Raw genomic sequence first — 26125 nt, 5'->3', positions numbered from 1 at the left:
GGGGGGAATTCCAGTACCCAACAATGCAAAATTTTTAAATGCTTTTGTATCCTATGAAAAATTACTAGACATGCAAAGAAGCAGGAAAATATGACCCATCATCAAGAAAAAAATTAACCAAGAGGAAGAGAGGAAGGAAGATTGAATTAGCAGACAAAGACATTAAGGCAGCAATTATAAATATACTCCATATGTTCAGGAAGGTAGAGAAAAACATGAGCATGTGAAGGAGAGAAATGGAAGTTATTTTTTAAAAGGAAGAGTCAAATAGAACTTCAAGAAATGAAAACTACAATATCTGAAATGGAAAATACAGCCTGGCCAGTGGGCTCAGCATCAGCCACTGCACCTAAGGATCACAGGCTTGATTCCCTGCTAAGGGCACAAGCCTGTGTTTCAGGTTCAATCCTTGGCCCCTGGTTGAGGCGTGTCTTGGGGGCAACCAGTGAGTGTGTCTCTCACATGGATAGTCCTCCCTCAGTCCTTTTCACTCTCCAAAAAATCAATGGGAAAAATATCCTCAGGTGAGGATTAACAACAACAAAAAAGAAAATACAGCAAATGAGGTGAACAGATTCAACATTGAAGGTGAAAGAGATTAGTTAAAACCTGAAGACAGCAAAAGCAACTACCGTGTTTCCCCGAAAATAAGACCTACTTACAGGTTTCCTTCTGAGTGAAATATAAGGCATCCCCCCGAAAATAAGGCCCCCTTAGGCTAAACATGAGAGATTTGGTCCACTGATTCTGAAAGAAATGGAGTCACAAGAAATTCACCAGGAAATTCAGGAATTGGATTGTTATGATGATGTTCCAGAAGATGATGACATGATTGTCATTGAATAAATGAGTAAATTCTTGATACTGCAGGATTCACAGTTTGTCTGGTTTGTGTTGACAACTACCGTACTACCGTACCATATACAGGTAATAAATTTCCCTTATTTTCATTTAACAATAAATGTGTACCGTATTCTTCTTCATGGAAAGATAAGACATCCCCTGAAAATAAGACCTAGTGCATCTTTGGGAGCAAAAATTAATATAAGACACTGTCTTATTTTCGGGGAAACAGGGTATCTAAAATGAAGCTCCAAGAGAAAAAATACACATCAGTGAGACATGGGACAATATCACGCAGTTTAACACAAGCAAAGTAAGTTTCAGAAGGAGATGGGAGACAAAGTATATATATTTAAGAATAGTAAGCAAATGTTTACCAAGTTTGATGAAAACTATAAACCCATAGGATACAGAAGTTCACAAATCTCCAAGCAAAGGAACCAGGCAAAATAATCAAATTGTTGAAATGAAATGACAAAATCTTAAAAATTGTCTTAAAAGCAGCCAGAGGGAAAAAGTATCACCTTAAATAACAGATGAACAGATATATAAAAATTAATGTAGACCTTTTGTCAAAAACTATTCATGTCAGAAAACAGTGAAGTGACATTCTTAAAGTACTAGAAGAAGAAATGGAAAAAATAGCTTTGAACTCTGTACCTGACAAAAAATATATTTCCAAAGTGAAGGCAAAATAGAGACTTTCTTGGATAAAAAGCTAAGAGAATTTGTCACCAACTTGTATTGTATTACAAGAAATGTTAAAAGTGGTTCTTCAGGCAGAGGGAAAATGGTATCAGATAGAAATTTGCAACTATAAAGAGAATAAAAAGCACTGGAAATTGTAAATATGTGGGTAAATATAAATGCCATTTTTCCTTCACTTAAGATATTTTTTCCTTGAAAAGAACTGCCTACAACAGGAATAAAAATAGATTGTGGTGTCTATAGGATAAGTAGAAGTAAAATAATAAAAGGTATAGTTCATAAGTCAGTGGTAGAGATACAATGGAATCATAAAAAAAAAAATACCTAAAGATGGGGGGGGGGGAGAAAAGATGATATAAATAGACAAATAACAAGATAGAGGCTTAAATCCAACCATATTAATAAGCTCATTAAATGTAAGTGATCTAAACACCCTTTTGTTAAAAGAAATTGTATGGCCGAAACCAGTTTGGCTCAATGGATAGAGCATAGGCCTGCGGAATGAAGGGTTCCGGGTTCGATTCCGGTCAAGGGCATGTACATTGGTTTCGGGCACATCCTCGGTGGAGGGTGTGCAGGAGGCAGCTGATTCATGTTTCTCTCTCATCGATATTTCTAACTCTCTATCCCTCTCCTTTCCTCTCTGAAAAATCAATAAAATATATATATAAAAAAAGAAATTGTATGATCAGATGGTTTTTTTTTTTAAGATTTAATTAAATACTGTCTACAAGAAGCACATTGTGAATATAAAGATACGGGTTGGAATTAAATAAACGAGAGCCCTGGCCAGTGCCACTCAGTTGGTCGGGCATCATCCTGTGCATCAAAGGCTGCTGGTTCCGTTCCGGATCCAGGTCCCCAGGAGCGGGCATGTGGGAGGCAGCCAGTCAATGTTTTGTTTTCACATCGATGTTTCTCTCTCCCTCTCCCTTCCTCTCTAAAAAAATCAATTTAAAAATATTTTTTAAAAGTAACAGATGAGAAATGTTATGCGATGTAAACACTAATAAAAAGAAAGCTGGAGTTCCTATATTAATATCAGAAATGTATATTTTAGAGCAAGATAAAAGAGATACTCCAAAATGTCTAGACATCTAATAACATCTTTAAAGTAAATGAAGGAAAACTAGTAGAACTAAAAGGAGAAATAGACAAATACACAACTATAGTTAGAAACTATATCTTAGTTTTAATTTTTCCCCTAGAATTAAAATTGGTTCTCTCATTAGCCAGAAGATTATGCCTGCCAAGCCTGATTATAGAAATACGTAGCGTTAAAGGTGCAGATTCTACATAAATATCTACAGTCAGTTGTCGGTAAAAATAGTAAATATCAGGGCTTACTAATTACGAGGTATTAGTTTCCCATTGCTGTTGTGACAGATTACCACAAACTTAGTGGCTTACACAAATTTATTATCTTACAGTTCTGGAAGTTAGAAGTCCAAAATGGGTTATAGGGGAAATGTAACTCAGTGTTTAGGATAGCAAAGTACAATTTGAGGTGAGAATTATTTTCATCAGAATTTGTTGAGATGTATTCCCAGGATAATTAGACCATTATATGGAAAGAAAACAAAACTGCATTGCCCTAGGCACTTTGGGAGGAGGGGAAAATGATCCATTTACACATGGTTTCTCTTTTCAAGGTGTTTATTTTCTTATATAAATGCAACAACAAGGGTGTATAAAAAATTCATCCTTGGAGAGTTGCAAGGTTTAGCTGAGTCTAAAACCATCAGGTTAATTGAGAGTGTTTTTGTTTCAGTGAAGGATGTGTTTTATGGGGAGGAGCAGCAGACCACAGGGAATGAGGCAGAGAATGTACAAATGAGGAATAATGTAAAGAAATAACATTTGACATTACTAACGATGATAGAATATCTATATTTGGGCATTTTTGAGTAATTTCTCATTTTCCTGAAAAGGCTTAGAATTTGATGAGTCATCTTAAGGAGTTCCTTTAAAGAAAAATATGTTCAGATTGAGAATATTTAACATTAGGATGCTCTATAACTCCCAAGAGTGTCAGGTCTAAAGTATATAAAATAAAAAAAACATGTAAAAAGATTCTATATGACCTCAAAAAGTCTTAAAACCGCCAACTTCCCTATGACTTGCTTAGTCACTTCTTGTGACTAAAGTAGAGAGAATAAGAAAGAAAGAAAAATTTTATTGACTTTATGCTAGTTTTTAGCTTATGAATAAAATCCCCTTGTTTCATTTCTGCATTCAGGCATGTAAATTTACACCTAGAAACTACTAGAAGAATTTAATCTTCAGTCAAGAAATAGACATCAATAACATACTTGAACATCTTCCCCCTTCCCTATCCCATGGAATAATAGAAAGGGGGTAGAAAACAGTGGTGTTATGTCTTCAGATTCAATGCATAACGTTGAGCTCCTTTTTAAATTCACTCTGTTTCCTAGAGATGGAGTTTCATTCCTAACAACATAGGGCCTAACTGAACCTCAGTTAATAACCTAGATTTCTATTGGATTTCATGGAGGTCCTAGCTGCCTTGTAGTTTGCTTAATGAAGAAGGGAAGGTTTGTGTATCATCTTAATTTCTTATTTTCTAAACAATATTTGCCAAAAGTTGCCCTGGCCCATTTGGTTCAGTGGACAGAGCATCAGGCTGTGGATTGAAGGGTCCCTGGTTTGATTCCATTCTAGGGCACATGCCCAGGTTTAAGGCTTGATCCCCAGTAGAGGGCGTGCAGGAGGCAGCCAATCAATGATACTCTCTCATTGATATTTCTATCTCTCCCTCTCTAAAAGCAATAAAAATTTATTTTTTTAAAAAAAGAAGCCTAAAGCTTATAAAATGTGGATAATTCTTTTAAATTCTATTTTGTAGGAGCAGTTTTTTTTTTTTAAAGATTTAGTTATGTAATGTCTACAAGAAACACACTTAGAATATAAAGTGTGTGAGCTATATGGTGGGTCTTATTGCAGAAAGAAAATATATATGTATATATGTATATTCAATATATGAAATATACATGATATATACAGATACATTTAGGGAGAAGATAATTTCAATTTGGGAAGTAAAACAGAAGTATAATTTTCTCTTTGCCAAATTTTTGTAATTCAGATCTCACCTTTGTAAATAATTCCAGGACCAAGATCTGGAACTATTTATGTAAATGTTCTTGAAAACTTATTTTCAACCCATAGAAAATATATAGAAATACTGTTTTGGATAAATTTCATCTCTACTTCAGGCACCTTATTTAAGTAATGGAATTTGTGTTGTAATTTCCAGTTTTCTCAAATTTAAAAACCAACAGAAAGTATTTACAGTAGGTCCTCAGGTTACATCGGAGATCCGTTCCTATTGCGTGACATAATGCTAATTCGCCGAAAGTCGGAACCCACCTTCATAAGCACCTACATCACTCACATGGAGCACATACACAGCAGTAATGAAGTGAAACAGTAAAAAAATTTTAAAGAAAGATAATAATTCCTGGCCTTTACTTGTGGTAAATAAATAATAAAAACATAAAGCACATATGTACATATGTTGAAATGACGAAACTTTTTTTAAAATAAATAAATGGGAGATAGCGACGTAACCACAAAACGACGTACATTGAGTCCGACGTAACCTGAGGACTGTCTGTATAACATTTGCACAGCATGCAGTAAAGCCTTAAGTGGGAATGAAATGAAAGTTCCTACAGTGCTGAAGTTAATTCAGTTTGATAACCTTCCTGTTTGCTTAGAAAATTGTACATCTGGGAAATCTTAGCTTAAATCATATTTAATTCACATTTATTGCTGATAAAATTTATATTCCATACCAATATGTCATTCCGTGGAAAGGCAGATTGTATTTGTTTCTTGATTGCTGTTCTTATCAACTTTTATGACATAAAAATTACAGAAGCAGGGGAAGTACTTCTATCAGGTTGCCTGTTTGGAAAGTGCTAACATGCCATATAATAGATGCATAGCAAAAAAATAAGTTGATTGAATTAACTGATGTAAGTAGGTGATTATTCCTTTATTGATTTAAGAAAAGACACCACTTTATCCTAGACATTTTTCTTTGTTTGCCTGCAATATGGTGGGAACCAAAGTAAGTGTTCACTTAATCTTACAACTACTTTATGAAGTAGAAGGTCTTATCTCAGTTTTGCAGATGAGAAATCAAGATTTGGAAAGATTACCTAACTTGTCCAAGATTGTCCAGCTTACCAATATTCAAATTTAGGTCTATCAAACTCAAGAGCTCTGTTTTTTTTCCAAACTATACTATCTCCTTTTTATTTTACCTAATTTATTAATTTCTTATATATTTTCATAGCCTTTATTACTCAAAATAAATTCTATAGAAACACATCTTTCCTGACTAATTTTACACATTGTTTTAATAATCAGGTTTTTTATGTATAATTTACACTCAATAAAATGCACTTCTTTTAGCCTGGCTGGTTTGGCTCAGTGATTAGAGCATTGGCCTGTGGATTGAAGGGTCTTGGATTTGATTCTGGTCAAGGGCGTGTGCCTTGGTTGCAGGTTCTATCCCTGGCCCCAGTCGTGTAGGAGGTAACCAGTTGATGTATATCTCACATCGATGTTTCTCTCTCCCCCTCCCTTCCATTCTCTCTCAAAAAAGAAAAAAAAATCAATGGAAAAAATATCCTTGGGTGAGGATTAATAGCAACAAAATTCACTTCTTCTAAAGTGATTAGTTAGGTGAGTTTTGACATATATATACATTCATGTAACCTGCACCACAACAATCAAAGTCTGGAACATTTCCATTACCAACCCACCTCCTGACCCCCACAAAGTCCTTCAGGCCCTTTTATAGTCAATTCCTTCCTGCCACTACTGATCTTACTTTTATCCCTATAGTTTTGCTTTTTCCAGAATGTCACATAAATGGAATTATATGTTAAATAAACTTCTATTTTAGGATTCATCTATGTTTTTAAAGATACCAAGTATCAGTTTATTGCTGAGCTGTATTTCATTGTATGAATGAACCACAATTTACCAGTTGATAGACATTTGGAGTTTTTCCTGGTTGGTATTATTATAAATAAACTGCTATAAACATTTATGTTTATAACCTATTTAATTATAGAATTTCTGGGTTAGTATGGCATTCTTTTGAGTGAAATCCTAAGAGATCTCTTAGTCTAAGATAATCTAAAAGGAGACTTCCTCACTGAGGTCTTTGAGCCCTCTTAGAAATTGGGGATGAAAAACATGTTGACTGTTTTCAAATGTACTATATGACATTAGAACATACTTTTGAATTTCACATGCTGTAAAAGTAGAAAGATAAATTATATAAAATGAAATGCAATAAAAATGTAGCATAATGAGCCGAAAGGGTTTGGCTCAGTGGATAGAGTGTCGGCCTGTGGACTGAAAGGTCCCGGGTTCGATTCCGGTCAAGGGCATGTTCCTTGGTTGCGGGCACATCCCCAGTAGGGGGTGTGCAAGAGGCAGCTGACCGATGATTTTCTCTCATCGATGTTTCTAACTCTCTCTTCCTCTCTGTAAAAAATCAGTAAAATAAAAAATGAAATAAAAAGATGTGTGCAGGAAGCAATCAATCCATGTGTCTCTATTACATTGATGTTTCTCTCTCTTTCTCTCCCCACCCCCTATCACTCTCTCTAAAAAATAAAAAAATAAAAAAAAAATGTAGCATAATGATAAACACTGAACTAAGAGTTCAAAAATTGAGTTCTAGTCCTTTAATCTGGTTTGTTTCCAACTCTCTCTTATTAGACTTTGGACAGATTTTTACTTTGAATAAACTAGTAATCCTCTGCAAGGAGCAAAATAAAACTAACATTTCCACTTTCTTTTTAATCCTCACCTCAGAATTTTTTATTTTTTTAATTTTAGAGAGAAAGAGAGAAATATTTATGTGAGAGAGAAACATTCATCAGGGGATTGAACCCGCAATTTTTTGGTGTACAGGACCATGCTGCAACCAACTGAGCCACCTGACCAAGGCCCACGATTTTTAGATATATACATTATTTCATTTAGTTCTCAAGATTACCCTATGAGGTACCTATGAGATAGATAGTACTAGTTCTATTTCCCTGATGAAGAAACCATGATTCACAGAAGTGCAGTAACTGGCAGGGATAGCAAAGCTAGTAAGTAGATGATATGTCTCCATATCATTTCCCTATCTGGAAAAGGAGATAATACACAATTTGTAGATATGAGAAGTACATGTGATAGTCTTTCTCTCCTTCCCTTTTAACAAAGGTCCCTCTGTTTTCCTGCCCTGCTATTCTGTTAACTGTTAAGAGAAATCTAAAATGTGGGTGCTAAACTTATCTTTTTTTTAATTGCAAAGATTATATAGTGTCAGAAAGCTGGTATATTAGATGTTTTCTTTTATCATAAACATTAGAAAGACAATAAGTCTACTAGCAAATAGAATTCACAGTATAATCTAACAACCTGACAGATTGTTCTCACATAATTCTTGTTAGCACATTCTCTCCTTTTCGCCAATGTGATACTTTCTGTAATGCTTTGTGAAGTAGCTCAGAACTGCATTCTACTACTTCTGTGCTAAAAATTAGCCCAGGCACTTCTCACATTTAGAATCATTGTGGGCACCGATTTCTTCACATACCGCTTCTGTATGGCCAAGACCATCTCTGTATGCCTTATGATTGTTTAAAATTACTACAAGCAACCGACTTGATGAATCTTTCTCCTGTCATTCCTGTTTTGCAGGATTGCACCAAACTTGATGGAACATTATCAGCGGCTATTTTGTAGAACTTCTTAGGCTAGTTCAACCAATTTGTATTGTAAATTCCCCTGTCCAAGAGCCATGCCAAGTAAACACATCATTAGGTTTTCTTTCCCCGGCTTGCCTAATGAGGGGAGAACTCTTACACAGCTGGAAAAGCATGGGTCTCCTTTTTGAACTGATTTATTTACATAGCATATGCTTAATTTGACACATTGCTTAGAAGAAGCAGATACTTTTTTTAGTTAAGTACTATACAAATACTTCAAAGAACATTTTAGCTACACTATAATTGCTTTGCTTTTCTGGATACAAAGCTGCTCTTTGCTCTCTGTCCTAGTTCTTTATATTATTGCTTTAAATGTGAGAGAGAATTAAGCTGAATACATTTAGAAGCTGTTTTCAGAAACATTTTCGTTTCAGAAGTTGCTGCATAATACTAGTAGTTTAAGATGTCTGCAAAAAGCATTGTGCTCTGATCTAGTTGGTGAGAAAGTAAATTGGTGACTTGGAGCCAGATAATATGCTATTATGGTTAGATGTAAAGAACCTTCACTTTGAAGCCAGATAAATCTAGGTTTAAATCCCGCTGTGTGCTTGCTAATAATATTTTTCCCAGCAGAGTTAAAACTACTCAGTTTTCTCACCTACTGTATGCTGGTGATAATAAGAGCTTCTTCTTAGGGCTTGATTTCAGTAACTAAAGTCTGTACAGCACCTGGCATAGGGTAAAACTACCCATTAAATTTGTTCTTTCCCTGTAACTTTTCCTCCTACCCCTTTAAAAACAAACACTTTATTACTCAAATGTGGTTTTTAAAAAACCTAAATATGTCTCATGCAAGTTTGAGGGCAGATTAGGGTAGTAGGGTGGGCCTTACCCATGTAGTGCTGGGGATGATTTCCAGCAAAGCTGTGGACTAAGGAAAACTAGGTTGCCATATTAGGTAATACAAGCCAACAGATTAGTTTGAAACTGTACATGACTATAAACACTGTGAGTAGATACATGCCTTCTGTATGCTTGAATAAGCACACTCAATTTAATATTTGAGGATTACCTACAATGGATAAGACATTCTACTGAGATATCACATGCTCTTACGTCCTTCTGTCTTTCCTTTTCTTTTTGGGCCACAACACAAACGTGGTGACGAGGCTTCAGTACTTTTCTTGGGCCATAGTGTGATGTCAAAAGATAGTGTGCCTAGATCCTTAATGATGGAGGTATTTATTAGCTCCAGACTACCTACTTCTGAGTTTTGTCAACTGAAAGACATTATTGCCAATTCAACAGCAACACGAGCCCCCAATGTGAAGTGCATTGAAGGGGGAGAGACTTTGTGTAGTGCAAATAGCTCAATTGTGATATAGCTCAGCTGTAAGACAGTTCAATAGTGATATAGCACGGTTGGAACACCGCAACGGTGAGACAGCTCAGGTGAGAAGGCCCCAGTGTTACAGCTCTGCTCCACTCCTGCATGACTGCTCCATTGCCAACTCTGATGTCACACTCTACCTGGGGAAAGACAGTTTGAAGGAAACTTAAAGACATCCCAGTGAGGCAGAAGTAGCTTGCTTATATAGACAGTAGTGCCCACTCCCAGTCTCTGATTGGTGCATTCTCATACAAATGAGGGTTTCAAATCCTTTGAGTTTAATTGGTCCAAAAAGCTCTATCCTAATTGGTCAGAATGGAGCTGCTCTGATTGGTTGGTGAATATACAAATGATGATGTAGTTGTGCAGCTCCCTTTGGATGGGGAAAGTCTCAGTCCTACTGATTGAAATACCATTCTAGGAATTCACTTATAGGGGTTGGCTCATAGAGCAGGTACACAGTGTAAACCTTTTTTTGACAGCCTGTGGCTTTTCCTTGAAGTGCAACCTGTGTGAGAGACCTCTGCTAGCAATGGCTGCTAGACTCTGATTATGAATTTGAGCTCAGTTAACAAGGAGGAGTCCTTGTTGGCAGGTATATTCTTTTCAGGTCAACAGTTTATTTTACTGTTGTGAAAATAACAATGGCTTAAAAACATGAGGATATTTTTTTCTGGTGTCTGCTAATAACAGCAGAACCTAATCCTAACAGATTCTGATAGCATTATGGCTATAGGTATTTGATTCCCTATAACACTACTTCCAGTCACTATTAAAATGATTACTATATATAAAAATAGTACACCAGCACTAAAACATAGAAAGGGGGTGTTTATATATCTGAAATATAGAAATGTCAAGAAATTTCTATTAGAAATAATTTAGATATTCCCACTGAAAGCAACTAGAACTCTTTTTTTTTTTTTAATATATTTTATTGATTTTTTTACAGAGAGGAAGGGAGAGGGACAGAGAGTTAGAAACATCGATGAGAGAGAATCATCGATCAGCCACCTCCTGCACACCTCCCACCGGGGACGTGCCCACAACCCAGGCACATGCCCTTGACTGGAATCGAACCCAGGACCCCTCGGTCCGCAGGCCGACACTCTATCCACTGAGCCAAACCGGTTTCGGCCAACTAGAACTCTTGAATGGCTGTTTCAGGTCTTTGACATGATGAACCTGGATATCTTGTCATACAGGAAAGCTATCAGAAACTACTTAAAAATAGAATTACCATATGATTAAAAATTCTGCTTCTGAGTATATGTCCCAAAAGAATTGAAAACGTGGTCTTGAAAAGATATTTGTACCCATGTTTATTGCAACATCATTCTCAATAGTTAAGAGATGGAAGCAATCCAAGTATCTATCAGTTGGTAAAGAAGCAAAATGTGGTATATACATACAAGTGAATACTAATCAGCCTTAAAAAGAAAGGAATTTCTGGCATGTGCTACAACATGGATGAAACAGGATCATTATACTAAGTGAAATAGGCCAGTCACACAAAGACAAATACAATATGATTTCACTGATATCAGATACTTAATGTAGTCAAAAGCATAAACACAGAAAGTAGACTGGTTGTTATCATAGGCTGGTAAGGTGAGAGTTGTTGTTTAATATTTAATGAGTTTCAGTTTTATAAGATGAAGAGAATTATGGAGATAGATAATAGTGATAGTAGCATAACATTATGAATGTATTTAATACCACTTAATTGTACACTTAAAGTGGTTAAGATGATATATTTTATATTATGTGTATTTTACCACAATTTTATTTTTAATTGGGGAGAAAAAAGAAAGTGAGCTTCCACACTCTGGAATAATAGAAGACAGCATGTGGTCTCAGCTCTCCTTGCAAATACAGCACAATACCACAAGTGTACCCTCCCCCAACTTCTATACAATTAACATTCTCTATTAGATGGGTCTTCTTTATTTCTATAGTTTGAAGTTTTTCCTTTTTGTTTTGTTTGTTTTTTCCTTTTGTGGCAATGGATATGAGAATAGCATAGAAAGCTAAAGTATTGGGTTAAGTTGTTCCAAAGCAGATTAGTTTTGAATAACTGAGCAGATAAACTTGAGCTTTGATGCCACAGATAATTTTCATTCTGAGGATAATTATAGGCAAACTATATCCAATATTATACACTAGAGGCCCAGTACATTAAATTTGTGCAGGGGGAGGGGGGAGGGGGGAGGGGGGATGTCCCTCAGCCCAGCCTGCACCCTTTCCATTCTGGGACCCTGGGGGGATGTCCAATTGCCTGTGTGGGATCAGGCCTAACCCGGCAATCAGACATCCCTCTCACAATCCTGGACTGTTGGCTCCCAACCACTTGCCTGCCTGCCTAATTGCCCCTAACCACTTGTGCCTGCCAGTTTGATCACCCCCTATCTAATCCCCTGCCAGCCCAGTTACCCCCAACTGCCCTCCCCTGCAGACCTGGCCTCCCCCAACTGCCTTCCCCTGCTGACCTGGTCGCCCCTAACTGCCCTCCCCTGCCAGCCCAGTTGCCCCAACTATCCTCTCTTGCCAGCCTAGTCCCCCCCCCCCAAACTGCCCTCCCCTGCTGGCCTGATTGCCCACAATTACCCTCCCCCACCTGCCATCTTATGGTGGCCATCTTGTGACCACATGGGGGCGGCCATGTTGTATGAGGGTGTGATGGTCAATTTTCATATTGCCTCTTTATTATATAGGATTATTATATAGGATTTTTGCCAGAAAGTACACTAAGTAGAAAAAAGGTTAGAACATTTAACCTGGGTTGTAGTTTTGTGTGTGTTTGGGGGGAGGAAGGGTTGTTGTTTTGGGACCCTGGCTAATTAAAAGATAATCATGAAATAAAAATATTTTTACCTTAAGATTTATACTTTTTACAGCCTCACTTTTTATACTAATGCTAGTTACTCTGCCATATACTGCCATCTTGGGATTTTTAGAACACTGACACATTATTTTCAAAGCCTCAAATTAACATGGACTGATGAAACTGTTATTATGCTCCATTTCTGTCTCTAGAGAAAGGTTTTGTTTTAACAAGCCACCCCAGAGCATCATGATAATTATCAGCAGAAATGAAGCTTTGTTATGCATTTGTAAATTATTGCTGGATTTGTGGGGCCAGCGGGATCCTATTTTCAAGGGCTTAATTATTCTAATCTACCTAGAGACCTGGTAGCTTTATTGGACTGTATATACTTAAATATTCATAATTATGAGTCATTTCTACTGTTTTCTTATATTAATATGACACATAATTACACTGTTGAATTTAAAGACAACTCAAAAATACTAATAAAATTTTAGAATACTAGATAACTTTTCCTAAAATCATATTTTACAAACTGTTAATTCAAGGTCAGAATTCAACTTTGTCTGGAATAAGACCTGTAAATGTTTGAATTCAATTCACAATTGGTAACCCGTTATAAATTAGAATGTCTCCTTAGAGAAGGTAGTATTCATCGTCAGAAATGCAATATATATCTGCTCAAAGATACCTATGACACAAGGTTTGAAATCAAACAAACTTGAATTCAAATCTCAAGTGAACTATCAAGTAATCTTGTGATCTAGGGTAAATTACTTAGCATCACATAGCCTCAGTTTTATCATCTGTAAAATAGGAGAAATACCATTTTTAATCAGTTTAAATTATCATTTATTTTGGCTTTGTTCCTGTCCTCTTCTTTAGTGAAGCTATTGTGGGCTATTATACCTTGGCCTCCTCATTTCTGAAATGTAAATAATATAGTATACCTTATACTCCCTACTCAATTTCTTTGGGATGTCTACCTAGAAATATAATCTTATTTGATGCATTTTAGGCCATTTGTATCAAAAATTACTTTAACTTTTGTTATTCTAAAAAATGGGGACTAACCGAAACCGGTTTGGCTCAGTGGATAGAGCGTCGGCCTGCGGACTGAAAGGTCCCGGGTTTGATTCTGGTCAAGGGCACGTACCTTGGTTGCGGGCGCATCCCCAGTGGGGTGTGTGCAAGAGGCAGCTGGTCGATGTATCTCTCTCATCGACGTTTCTCTCTATCCCTCTCAATTCCTCTCTGTGTAAGAATCAATAAAATATATTTTAAAAATAAAAATAAAAAAATAAAAAATGGGGACTAGCAGAATTAACTTCTCAGTTTGACCTTTATTGTAATTGCCAGAGAATACTGCTTGTTTACATTATTGGAAGAGGCCTAACCACCAGAAATATTAGGCAGTTCTCCTTTGAGTTAGAGCTATCACAGAAGGCTTAATCATTTGTGTAATTTAAATCTTGGTCTATCAAGCAGTAAACAGATGGAACATTACTAAGAGCAGTAATTAAATTGTAAATCTGTTTTAAAGAGTTGGCCAATATACAGCGTCACAATCCATATTATATTGTATCCATTATGTTCATTTTTATTTGGATTATGATTTCAGAATACCCAAATATGGGAAAGAAAACAAAGTTGTCTGTTATTTTTTAAATTGCATACTTAACATTGTTTGTTCATTCATCAAATCTATATTGAAAGCCTCCTGTGAACCAGGCACATTTCTAGCTGCTGGGGATCCAAGAGAAACAGAATCCCAGTCCTTGTAGGATTCAGATTCTAGTGGATTGGAGATGGCTAATAATCTAAGTATGTAAATATAGTACAGTGGTGCCTCACACAACGAACTTAATTCGTTCCAGGAGCAAGCTTGTTATGCAAAAAAGTTCGTTATGTGAAACGCGTTTTCCAATAACAATACATGTTAAAAAAAATAATTCGTTCTGTAGCATAAAATATGCTAAGATGACATAAAAAAAATATGCTAAGATGACATATTTTTATTTAGATACATCTAAAAACATAATTTTTTTTAAAAAAACACACATTTTTTTAATTTTAAGACAGACTAAGTAGAGTCTACCGAATCTTGCACATCTTCATCCATTTTCTGCTTTTTGGCCGATGGTTTCATGAAAAACCTGTCCAAAGTTCGCTGTGCGAGGCGTTCGTTATGCGAGGCACCACTGTATCAAGTGGTGATAAATGCTAAGAAGGAAAATAAAGCTGAGTAAGGACCTGGAGAATGAGGGGTGAGAACTGCTATTTTAGGTAGGGTGGTCAGAAATGGTTCTTTGACATATTGACCCTTAAGCAGGGACTTGAAGAAATAAGGGAGCAAGCCACTGGATATTTGGGGAAATAGTACGAGGCAGAAGGAATAGCAAGTGCAAATACTTTTCTGTCAGTCTTCCACTCAGTCCACCTTGAAGCTTTCCTCAACACTTTGAAAAGTTAACTGACAGTTACGGGCTTCCTCCTTTATGTTTCATACCAAATTTATGTAACTTTTTTTTATAGTTTTTGTCTCATAACATTATTTTCTATATACATAGTCAGTTTATCTATTGAGTAACTCCTATTCCTTTTATTTACTTGACAACAAAGAATTATAACAAATGTAAATTGTTAGATATATAAATAATTAAAGAATGAGCAAGCAAGCTTTGGTCTACATTATTTAGAGGAAAGAAAAAGCCAATGATTTCTTTCAATGAAATCTTGTACAAATTTATCATAAAGTTGTTCTTAACTGAAAGATGACCTTCATATTTTAAAAATTCACGATGATATTCACAGTTTTACTGTTTATTGAATTACTCTAGTGGTTATTTGAAATATTCTGTTAAGAAAATGAATTTGAAAAGTAAATTATCACAGAAGAGTTCTTTGAATTTCAGATCATTTTAGAAGAGAACAATTTGTTCTCCCAAAGAAAAACTAAGTTATATTTTATTTTCCCTAATTTTTATCTAAAAACTTTTATCTAAAGTTTTTCCAGTTTTTTTATGATCTTACCGAATGTTATTTTCTGTTTTAGATCTCCACAGTTACTAATATCAAATTTTATTGCATTATGTTTCTAATAAAATAAATCTTTAGGATCAGCAATAGATGAGGTTTCAAAGTTTTTTACTTACGGGTTTTTTTAAACTTTTCTTCTAACTTGAAAGGTTAATCTAGTTCATAGATGTGGCAAAGGCTTTAAAGTTAAGTAGGAAGCTTATTACACTCAGCAGAAAACCCTGGTTTTAGCTCTTGAAGTTACTATCATTTATACTTAGCAAAATGTCAATGCTGGCTACTTTTTGAAATTTGAAAGTTTCTATGGTCAGTTTTCTACAACTTGAGCAACATTATAATAAAATGTTCGCATTTACCTTTAGATAAGCCTGATTTGGTAGTTAATACTGCATGCCAATATCAGGGTTTTCTTTCTCTACATCCTTCTTCTATCTCATCAATCTCTCCCCCTTCTCCAAAAATGTCAGTGCCTATTTCGAAAGCTAAATACTTATACACATTTTTAACTTAAAATTTACACTTCTTTCTTTCAATATTTTAACAATATTTCTTTGACCTTTTTAATTTTTAATTTATACAATTAAAAACAATAAATATAATAATGAAAATTAGAAAATATGCTTTTTTTTATTAAAATGAGATCATAATATATTGCTGTTTTATAACCTTCTTTTTATTTAACAGTATCTCTCCATATGTCCTTCCTTCTTTCCTTCTTATCAAGGCCATAGTCAAATTTTCTGGTGTAGGACAAAATTTTCACTTCTGGTTGCTATATGCCTTACATCCCTCTCTCTCTTTTTTTTTTTTTAATTAAATCTAGCCTCTCCCCCCCCCCCCTTTTTTTTTTTTTGTATACCTCTAAACTTATTGAGGAAACAGGGCTAGCTCTCCTGCAGGATGTTTTACCTTCTAAATGTATCTGGTTGCTCCCATACTTAACTTGTATACCTTGTATTTCCTATTAACTAAAAGTAAAATCTGGAGGCCTGAGATTTTTAAGTTAAATGTTTTTGGTTGGGCTATGTGATAGGTTATGTACTTTTTATTTTAACTCGTCAAGAGACACTGTATCTGCAGAGAACAGACTGACAGCTTTCAGGAGAAGTAAGGGCTGAGTGAGATAGGTGAGGTACTAAGCAAAGAAAAAAAAAGGAGATTCATGGACACGGACAGTATGGTGATTGCCAGAGGAAAGGGGGGTGGAGGGAAGAGGAAGTAGGGGTAGGGGAATAAAAGGTGATGGAAGGAGACTCAACTTGAGGTGTTGAACACACAATACAATATACAGATGTATTGTAGAATTGTATACCTGAAATATGTATACTTTTATTAACCAATGTCACTGCAATAAATTCAATTAAAAAAAAAAAGAAAAGAAACTATCTCGCTGAGTCACCATTAATGAGACTGAATTTGACCACTGAATTAGGGTAATGACCATTCGATCCTTCACTGTAGCGTTTCATCTTTCTTTTATGACTAGAAAACAATACATTTGGTGTTACTTTGCACAGTATGAATCTATGTCCCTATCAAACATATACCTTACTCTAATATTTACTTAAATTAGTAATTTAATGAGGGAGCCCATAATTTTTTTATTTAAATTTTTTTTCTACTTCATTAGCCACAATTTTTCTATAGGATTTTTTAACATATGAGGCTATTGGTTTGGTCATCTTAATTCTCATACCTCTACTAGTGGGGAAAGGGACCTTTCGGGCTGATTCCTGCCCTGTGTCTTTTTGCTATTATTCTAGTTTTCTAAATCATGGAAATGTTTAAACATAAAAGTATAGAGAAAAATACAGTTAACCTCCAAGGTATCTTTCAGCTTCAGTGATTATCAATATATTTCCAATCTTCTTTTATTTGACCTCTTCTACTTTTTTTGATTTCTGGATTATGATTCCATTAATATTTGAAAAGTTTTCTGTTATGGCAAGGCCCTAGAACTGGAATCATCCATTTCTCTAAGAAGCCTTGATTGCTTTGATTGAGGAATGGCATCGGATAAAATCTGGGCATAAAAGTTATTGAAAGTTTTTAACTTTGATTTTTCTTTACTTTCCTTCATGTGCCTCATCATAATGGTAGCCTACTTCTCACAAGCAGTGTGCGACAAGATGCGACAAAAAAAATTATATTTCTATTTTAATTGGTTTACATTTCAGGTATAGCTGACAAATGATTCAAATTTTGGCAGGTGTTTTTAAAAAAGGGCCTTTTCCTGAAATAAACACCATTTATTATCACTTTATCTGTATTACAATATAAGGAAATTCTCAATGTATAAATATATGACTTCTGAAGATTTGCTTATGCCACACAGTGTGTTTTCTTTTTTGTGTGTTTTTGTTTGTTTGTTTGTTTTTTATCATTCAGCATATTTTCTCATACTAATAATGCAGATGATAAAATGTTATTGTATTCTAGCTCTTAAAATCTGTATGATTTTCAAGATTAAACCCATACCTTTGCCTCCTGATGCACTGATGAAATAAAATGTATAGAAAATAAGAAGTGAAGAGGCCAATAACAATAAATAGGAAGACTCCCCAAGAGTAATAATTGAACAGATTTCGGGATCTCTTTTTGAGTATAAGAAGGCACAAGTAGCCGAAACCGGTTTGGCCCAGTAGATGGAGTGTCGGCCTGTGGACTGAAAGGTCCTAGGTTCGATTCCGCATGTACCTTGGTTGCAGGCACATCCCCAGTAGGGGGTGTGCAAGAGGCAGCTGATCGATGATTCTCTCATTGATGTTTCTGGCTCTCTATCCCTCTCTCTTCCTCTCTGTAAAAAATATCAATAAAGTATAAAAATTTAAAAAAAGAAGGCACAAGTATATCCCTCACCTCCCATACCTCTCTCACCCCCTCCACTTGGACTACAGATAGCTGGCATGAACCCATGCAAAACACCAGACAGATTTTTTTAGAGAAATTGTACTAAGGCTTCTGCATACAAGTTATGTCCCCAGAACAAAGGAAAAAGTCATCTTTATTCTGGCATTTAGAGGGCCTGCTGGCTCCCCACCTACACATCCTAAAGGAACACTGTATACCTAGCCCACACAGAGGCCCCCATAGGAGAGCCATTTAGGAAAAAAAAAAAAAAAAAAAAAAAAAAAAAAAAAAAAAAAAAAAAAAAAGACTGTCTTGACAGTAACAGAGAAAAATCTATGTTGGCTAATGAGTCATTTAGGCCTAAATATATGAATGAGTAACCAGAGATCACCAGGCATGTGAGGAAAACTAATGGCATGAAAGAGAGACTAAAATAATCAGAAAAATGCCACTAGAGAAAATAAAGGTAACCAGAGAAAACTTTATAAAAAAGAAACTAATATACTCAGCGCTACAAGAAGATTCTTTGGCTAAACAAGAATAAGAGGACACCAGTTTTCAGATTGAAAGGACACTCCAACTACTGAAATAGTGATGCAGACATAATACTGTGACACACGATCTGCACAATTCCTAGGATAAAAGGTCCAGAGAAGAATCATGTAAAAAGTGACAAGTATCAGTCTGAAATCAAACTTCTCATCAGAAACCTTTAATGGTTTAAAACAGTAAAATATTGCTTACAACATTTGGAAGAAAATGCTATGCAACCAGGGATTCTATATCCTGCCAAACTGTTCATGAAAGGTGAGAGCAGAATAAAGTTGTTTTCAGACAGGCAAGGGCTCAAAGTTAACTTCTCTTGGAATTAAGAGAAATAAATGGATTGCACATTCACCATCAATCTTCTTGTAAAACAGAAATTCATTGTGTAATTTTTCATTAAACATTTTCATTTGAGTTTTTTTTTTTAAATCTCATTGGTGCCAAATGAGTTTATTGAGAGAGAAAAGGGAAGGAGGCTTGCTAACAATAAAATAAGTAGTTCTGGATTTATACCACAAAATAAATGGCAGAGCTACCATAGTAAACAGCAATGAGACAAAAAATTTTCACATTTCTCAATGGCCTCAGCAACAGGCAACCTGGGACCACTTACATGTAATCACAACTGGCTGGTACACCATATGGCCAGCAGGGACAACAGCATCAAATTCTTCTCCCAGCATGACTGGAATGACATGATCTGGCTTATATTCAAAAGCATCGTTCTGACTGCTGTGTTGAAAATAGACTTGGGGGTAGAATAGTAAAGCAAGGATAGAAGTACAGAGACCAGGTTGGACATCATTGCTGTATGTCTTCATTGCAGTGGCTCTGATTTGGTGATAATAGTAGTAACAGAAAGAGGTCAGATTCTGGGCATAATTTGAAGGTAGAGCCAATAGTATTTCCTGCCTGATTGGATATGGGGTGAGCAACAAAGGAGTCAAGATTCTGGTCTGAATAGTAAAAAATGAGAACAGATTGAGGGAAAAGATTAGGAGTTAAGTTTTTTTTTGTTGTTGTTGTTGTTTTTTAAATATATTTTATTGATTTTTAACAGAGAGAAAGGGAGAGAGATAGAGAGCTAGAAATGTCGATGAGAGAGAAACATCGACCAGCTGCCTCTTGCACACCCCCTACCGGGGATGCACCCGCAACCAATGTACATGCCCTCGACCGGAATCGAACCTGGGACCTTTCAGTCCGCAGACCGACGCTCTACCACTGAGCCAAACCGGCTTCGGCCAGGAGTTAAGTTTTGGATGTTATATTTCAGAAGTCTTTTTGACCTCCAAGTAAAGATATCAGTTGTTAGGTTGAAACTTATATATATATGTCTGCAGTTCTGAAGAAGGGACTGGACTGGAGATAGAATTTTGGGAATATATGAATTGTATTTAAAGCTATGGAATTGGGTGAGATCTCCTAGAAGTGAGTAGAAAGAAGAGGTCTGAGGGCTGGGACCCTCTGTCACTCCCAACATTTCAGTTTCAGGGAGATGAGAAGGGATGACTGAAGATGACTGAGGAGGAGCAGCCACTGGGGTATAAGGAGAACCAAGACAGAATGGTACCCTAGAAGCCAAGGAATCGTTGACTGTTTTATACTGGGAAGGGGTCAAGTAGGATGAGCACTAAAAATTCGCTGTTGGATTTGGCCACATGGATGTTGGAGTTTACCTTATAAGACCGGTTATGTGTTTTAAATAGCTACTAAGATGTTAAGACAAAAATACGTGTTAAGTTGTTTGGGCCCAACTACTTAATAAATGGAACTATTAGATATTTCTTTGGGCCTATAGGCTTTGTGAAAAAATTACTGTGATACAAATGGTGCTACGAACAGAAAGTTTGAGAATCTCTGCTTTAGAGGCTTGTGCCAAGTGAGCATTTTAAGAGGGGAAAACACCTCTTGCCTTTTCTTTGTCATGCCAAAAATGTTGAGTTCATATTTGTAAATCTGATTAGATTACATGCAATTAATAAAATTTCCTTAATGTGGTAATTCAACATAAAAAAATAAAGCCTTGTGAAATATCAGCAGTAATACATCTTTGTATGAATTTTTCTTCTTGATTCCATAGGTATGGTCTGAATATGCGTTGCTTGGCAGCTCGGGTCAACTATAAGACTTTGATTATCATCTGCGCACTCTTCACTTTGGTCACAGTACTTTTGTGGAATAAGTGTTCCAGTGACAAAGCGATCCAGTTTCCACGGCACCTGAGTAGTGGCTTCAGAGGGGATGGATTAGAAAAAAGAGCAGCAGCATCTGAGAGTAACAACTATGTGAACCATCTGGCCAAACAATCCGAGGAGGCATTTCTCCAGGAACAGCAGAAAGCACCCCCTGTCGCCGGGGGCTTCAATAGCAATGGGGGGAGCAAGGTGTTAGGACTCAAATATGAAGAAATTGACTGTCTCATAAATGATGACCACACAATTAAAGGGAGACGAGAGGGGAATGAAGTCTTTCTTCCATTCAGTTGGATAGAGAAATATTTTGATGTCTATGGAAAGGTAGTTCAGTATGATGGCTATGATCGGTTTGAATTCTCGCATAGCTATTCCAAAGTCTATGCACAAAGAGCTCCTTATCACCCTGATGGTGTGTTTATGTCCTTTGAAGGCTACAACGTGGAAGTCCGAGACAGAGTCAAGTGCATAAGTGGGGTAGAAGGTTGGTATCTCTGCTCCACTGCATTTTTCTATCCTGATTGTGTTGGGGAATAAGATACTATAGGTATTAATTATAAAGCAAGTACATACATAATTTACCATCAAGAGACCTTTCATCACTCTGACTTAGCAGAGAAGAACAATTTATTCTCAACCCAGGGCAACTTCCTAATTGGTGTGACTTACGAGCTATAAGATCATACCTGATCAAATAGGATTATTCCATTAATCTGCCTCCGAATAAAAAATTCTCACCAGTAAGGCCAAGGCATGGGATCTTCAGAAATTTTGTGTTAAAATATACATTTATTTTCCTACGAGAGGAGATTGTGAAGAAACAGACCATTCAGTGGAGCCATCAATGTCCCAAATACAGTCTTGTTACCAGATTAGCCAGGCATCATCTCTGGGTGGAGGTTTAAAGTCCTCAGACCTAGACAGTCCATAGATACCATTTTCTCTGAACTTATTCTGAACTCCTATAGTCTATTATTGTCTTTCAAATTTGGAGCAGTGGGGGTTTCTTATGATTATATTAGTATCTACTTTGAACTTGTATTTCAAACCTAGGATTGATCAGAAGGCGAAATTGAATTTGACTTTTCATTTATGATTAACTATAGAAGTTTTCAGTTCTATATACTAAGCTTAGGAATTTTTTTTAAAATCTTTTCCTTTTATGCTTAGAAAGTCATTTGCCATACCATAATCAACTGTTCCTCTGTATTTTCTCTAATAGTTTCATGGTTTTTGTTTTTTTACATTTAACTTTTTTAATTCAGCTAAGTTGGTTAATGCTTTGGTAAATGGTAAAAGGGTAAGGTCTATCTTTAGACTTTTTTCCTAACATCTATTAAATAATCTCCTCTTTCTCCACCATTTCATGATGTTAGCTTTATCATTATACTAAAGTATTTTGAATACCAGAGCATGTTTCTGGCCTACTATTCCATTGATCAGTCTATCAGTTCTCATGCCAGTTGTATATTATAGTTATCAACCATCTTTAATGAGACTGTATAAGCTTTCCTTTAATGAAATGAAAATAATTCTGTTTGAATTTTAGAAAAAAATACCTCCCCTTGGAGAAGGAATTCAGAAGTTAAAAAGCTTACTTGTAGTTTAGGTTTCTTTACCTCTGAGGCCCATAGTTTCTTTTAAACTGTGTTGAAACTATATCAGAGCACATATAGTTTTATAGGTTCTCAGTTTCCGCTGGGACTAGAACTACATACAGATAAGGACTTTATGTCTCAACACATACTCCATAATGCAACAATACAAGAGTCTGTGCAATGTGGTGTGATTGTATTTCCCATGTAGGGAATTACTAAAATAAAGTATAGACACCAAGCATGTATAACTAACTGTTCCTTAGAACTTTATAAGAGAATAATCTTATTAATAACTTACTTCGAGAATCTGTTTAAACATACAACTTTAATTCATTTTTAAAAATACTCCTTGTTTTAAGAATTACCTGTTGACATGAAAAAGCTTCGCAAGCTTGTTTATACTTTTAAGTTGCCTAATCTTAACTAGGTTCTTACGCAAATGCTTTAACCATCAGATTATATACTTATAAGACCACATCTTGATATTGGAGGAGAGATGAGTATGTAATAAACGTGGTTGTTAAGTATAAATGTTTAAGAAAATTTCAAGAGTGACACTCTAGAATAAAACTATGATAACATTATCTACATGTATTCAATACTTAAGTTGCGCAAAACTTGAACGTTTGAAGCAGGATTATAAAACATAACATCTATAGCTATGAGCAGAAGTCCCACTCATAAAAAGTCAGTTTAAAAGATAATCTAAACATTACATTGCTGCCTGTCAACAAATAATAAATGCGAGTAAATGAATGCTTAATTTTGTTTTTCCTATCTGGTTAATTTGGGTACTATTTTTTACTAAATATGAAAACTATATGAGGAAGCTCAAATTTTGCTGATAACTGTATATCCCCAGAAGTAAAACAGTGAAGAGTAGTGTTCAAACAAACTTATAAATGTATGGACATGGTTATTTTGTTTCTCTACTTTATAGGTGTACCTTTATCTACACAATGGGGACCTCAAGGCTATTTCTACCCGATCCAGATTGCACAGTATGGGTTAAGTCATTATAGCAAGAATCTAACTGAGAAACCTCCTCATATAGAAGTATATGAAACAGCAGAAGATAGAGACAAAGCCAACAAGCCCAATGACTGGACCGTACCAAAGGGCTGCTTTATGGCTAGTGTGGCTGATAAGTCTAGATTCACCAATGTTAAACAGTTCATTGCTCCAGGTAAGAGATGTATTGTGTGACTGCTAATTTCATGTTGATTTATAGAATTTGATACTCTTTATTTTTTTTTATATATATATATATATATATATATATATATATATATATATATATATATATTATTGATTTTTACAGAGAGGAAGAGAGAGGGATAGAGAGAGAAACATCGATGAGAGAGAATCATCGATCAGCTGCCTCTTGCACACCCCATACCGGAGATGTCCCCGCAGCCAAGGTACATGCCCTTGACCGGAATTGAACCTGGGACCTTTCAGTCCGCAGGCCAACACTCTATCCACTGAACCAAACCGGTTTCGGAGCATCTAATACTCTTTAAATTGTTTTGAAAAAGCTACACATTATTCATGTTATACATGTTATACATATAAAGAAACAAATGGTGTCACTAAAGTAAAATCCCTAAAAAGGAACAGCTAAAAAACTCAAGGTTATAAAAGGCATATTTTCAGGGTGAAGAGCCAAGCCCTAGATTGAATATTAAGATCCAGGTTACTGCATGGTGTGCATCTCCTGTCCCACAAGATGAAGATTTTTTTGTATATTTCAGTATTTCAGTACAATATTCTTTAATTTTTAAACTATTTTGCATTAAGGTAGAAGTTTTCCCTTATAGAAAGAACCATCTTTCCTTTGCATATTTTTACCAGTAGCTATTAAGTTTTTTCAAGATAAGACAGCATTACCAACTAGGCCTGCTTCCCATATTGAATTTTGTTAATGTACTAAATTGTCTCAAATTTCATATAAAACCATTTTATTAATAAAATCATTTATAAAATCAAATTAACTTTATGCAACATTTTCCCTTTTACTAAGACAGTCTCATTAATTAGAATGTAATGCATTTTCCTCCACTAATCAATATCAATGATAATTAATGAGTCCATTACTTAAAAAGACAATGAAATAATTTTAGTTAGCACCTCAGGCTTTTCTTCTCTATGGGGAAATGTTGTCAAAAATAGAACTCATTCCTCCTTGCCACCAACCTTGCAGTCAGTAAATAGAAAGAGAGAAGGTTATAAGCCCTCTTCTGTATTCTCTCCTTGTCCTTTATTGATGACTGTGTAATTCACAGACCTTGAAAGCCACAATACAAATCTACTCATTCTGGATGGCCTTAAGTAATGGATTTATGAGTGCTTAATGCAGTACAAATAATGGGTGACCTTTCTTTTTTATTCTGTGACTAGGACTTCTTTTCTCCTGTGGTATTCTGTGATATTCCAGGACACAGAACATCTTTGCTTATTGTAAAACAGCAGGCTTGCTGGATGAGAGAGTATGTGGACATGTTTAAGGATATTTAGCTTGTGGTACCTAAGAGGTAATTTGTTGCAGCAGGAAATGCTTGGACAAAGCAAAAGGATATTTGGTTTGGGTGCACCAAATGGCTTATTTTTGCTCTAATTACAAAAGTTGTCTGGATTAGGGTGGCAAACAGCAGCCCTTCTTCTTGATCTCTTTAAGTGCTGGATGGTTTCTAGAACAATATTTTGAACTCTAACCCGTTTAGAGCTATAGATTTCATGGCCCACTTTTGGATGCCCTGGATAATACAAAGATAGGTCCCCTCATGCGAAATGAGGAACCCTCACTTTAGTCCTTCTTTCTTCAGCCAGTAGCTGGCGATAAAACTACTTCCTAAGGTGGTTTTAAGCATGTGGAGAAGAGAACTCAGTGACATACCTCTGCAAGTAGGACAGAAGCTACTCACAGTTGGAACTCCCTGTTGGTGGAAGTGTGCTAGCTGGTGATGGAGAGCTTGTTTTGATATCCTTGATGTGCCTGATGATACAATCAATATACAATAAATGTTGGAGGGAGAGTGAGTGGAGTTACATGGGGGTTGTTGCTCAGAGAAGGAGAAAGAAATCCCGGAGGTGAATCTGTTTATTAAGGCAGTAGTGTAGGATATGAGGCTTTTTAGAGAATATAGACCCCGTGGGAGATAAATTCAGAGAAGAAATTGGGACTTGTGCATAAAAGCATAGGTCTAAGTGAGATGAGGCTCTAGAGGACCACCGCCTGGATACTGTTGGCCTTTTATTTTTTTATATTTAGGCCTTGAATTTTTTGCCCTGAAGGAGGACAAAATCATCTAGCAGAAAGAATTATAACATGCATCTGTAGCATATTTATTTCTTGTCTTACATGCTGAATAATATTTTGT

General features: G+C 35.8%; 1 protein-coding gene and 1 long non-coding RNA gene across 3 annotated transcripts in view; one reads left to right on the top strand and one right to left on the bottom strand.

Annotated features, from left to right (window-relative positions):
* LOC311624814 overlaps positions 1 to 26125 on the bottom strand; it is a 654664-nt gene that overhangs the window by 464879 nt on the left and 163660 nt on the right. The gene's annotated exons all lie outside the window — the stretch shown is intronic.
* The window catches only part of GLCE (glucuronic acid epimerase), an 82013-nt gene that overhangs the window by 49245 nt on the left and 6643 nt on the right, over positions 1 to 26125 (top strand). For both annotated transcript variants that reach the window (XM_084887127.1, XM_084887126.1), the window contains 2 exons: positions 21036 to 21631; positions 23686 to 23931. In XM_084887127.1, the coding sequence (XP_084743253.1) occupies positions 21049 to 21631; positions 23686 to 23931 (829 nt within the window). In that variant the 5' untranslated portion in view covers positions 21036 to 21048. The remainder of the gene's footprint in view (positions 1 to 21035; positions 21632 to 23685; positions 23932 to 26125) is intronic.

The sequence above is a fragment of the Pipistrellus hanaki genome (genome assembly GCF_964339955.1).
Source record: "Pipistrellus hanaki genome assembly, chromosome: 1".
In the NCBI taxonomy this organism is placed as follows: Eukaryota; Metazoa; Chordata; class Mammalia; order Chiroptera; family Vespertilionidae; genus Pipistrellus; species Pipistrellus hanaki.
This window is presented reverse-complemented; position numbering and strand designations above follow the sequence as displayed.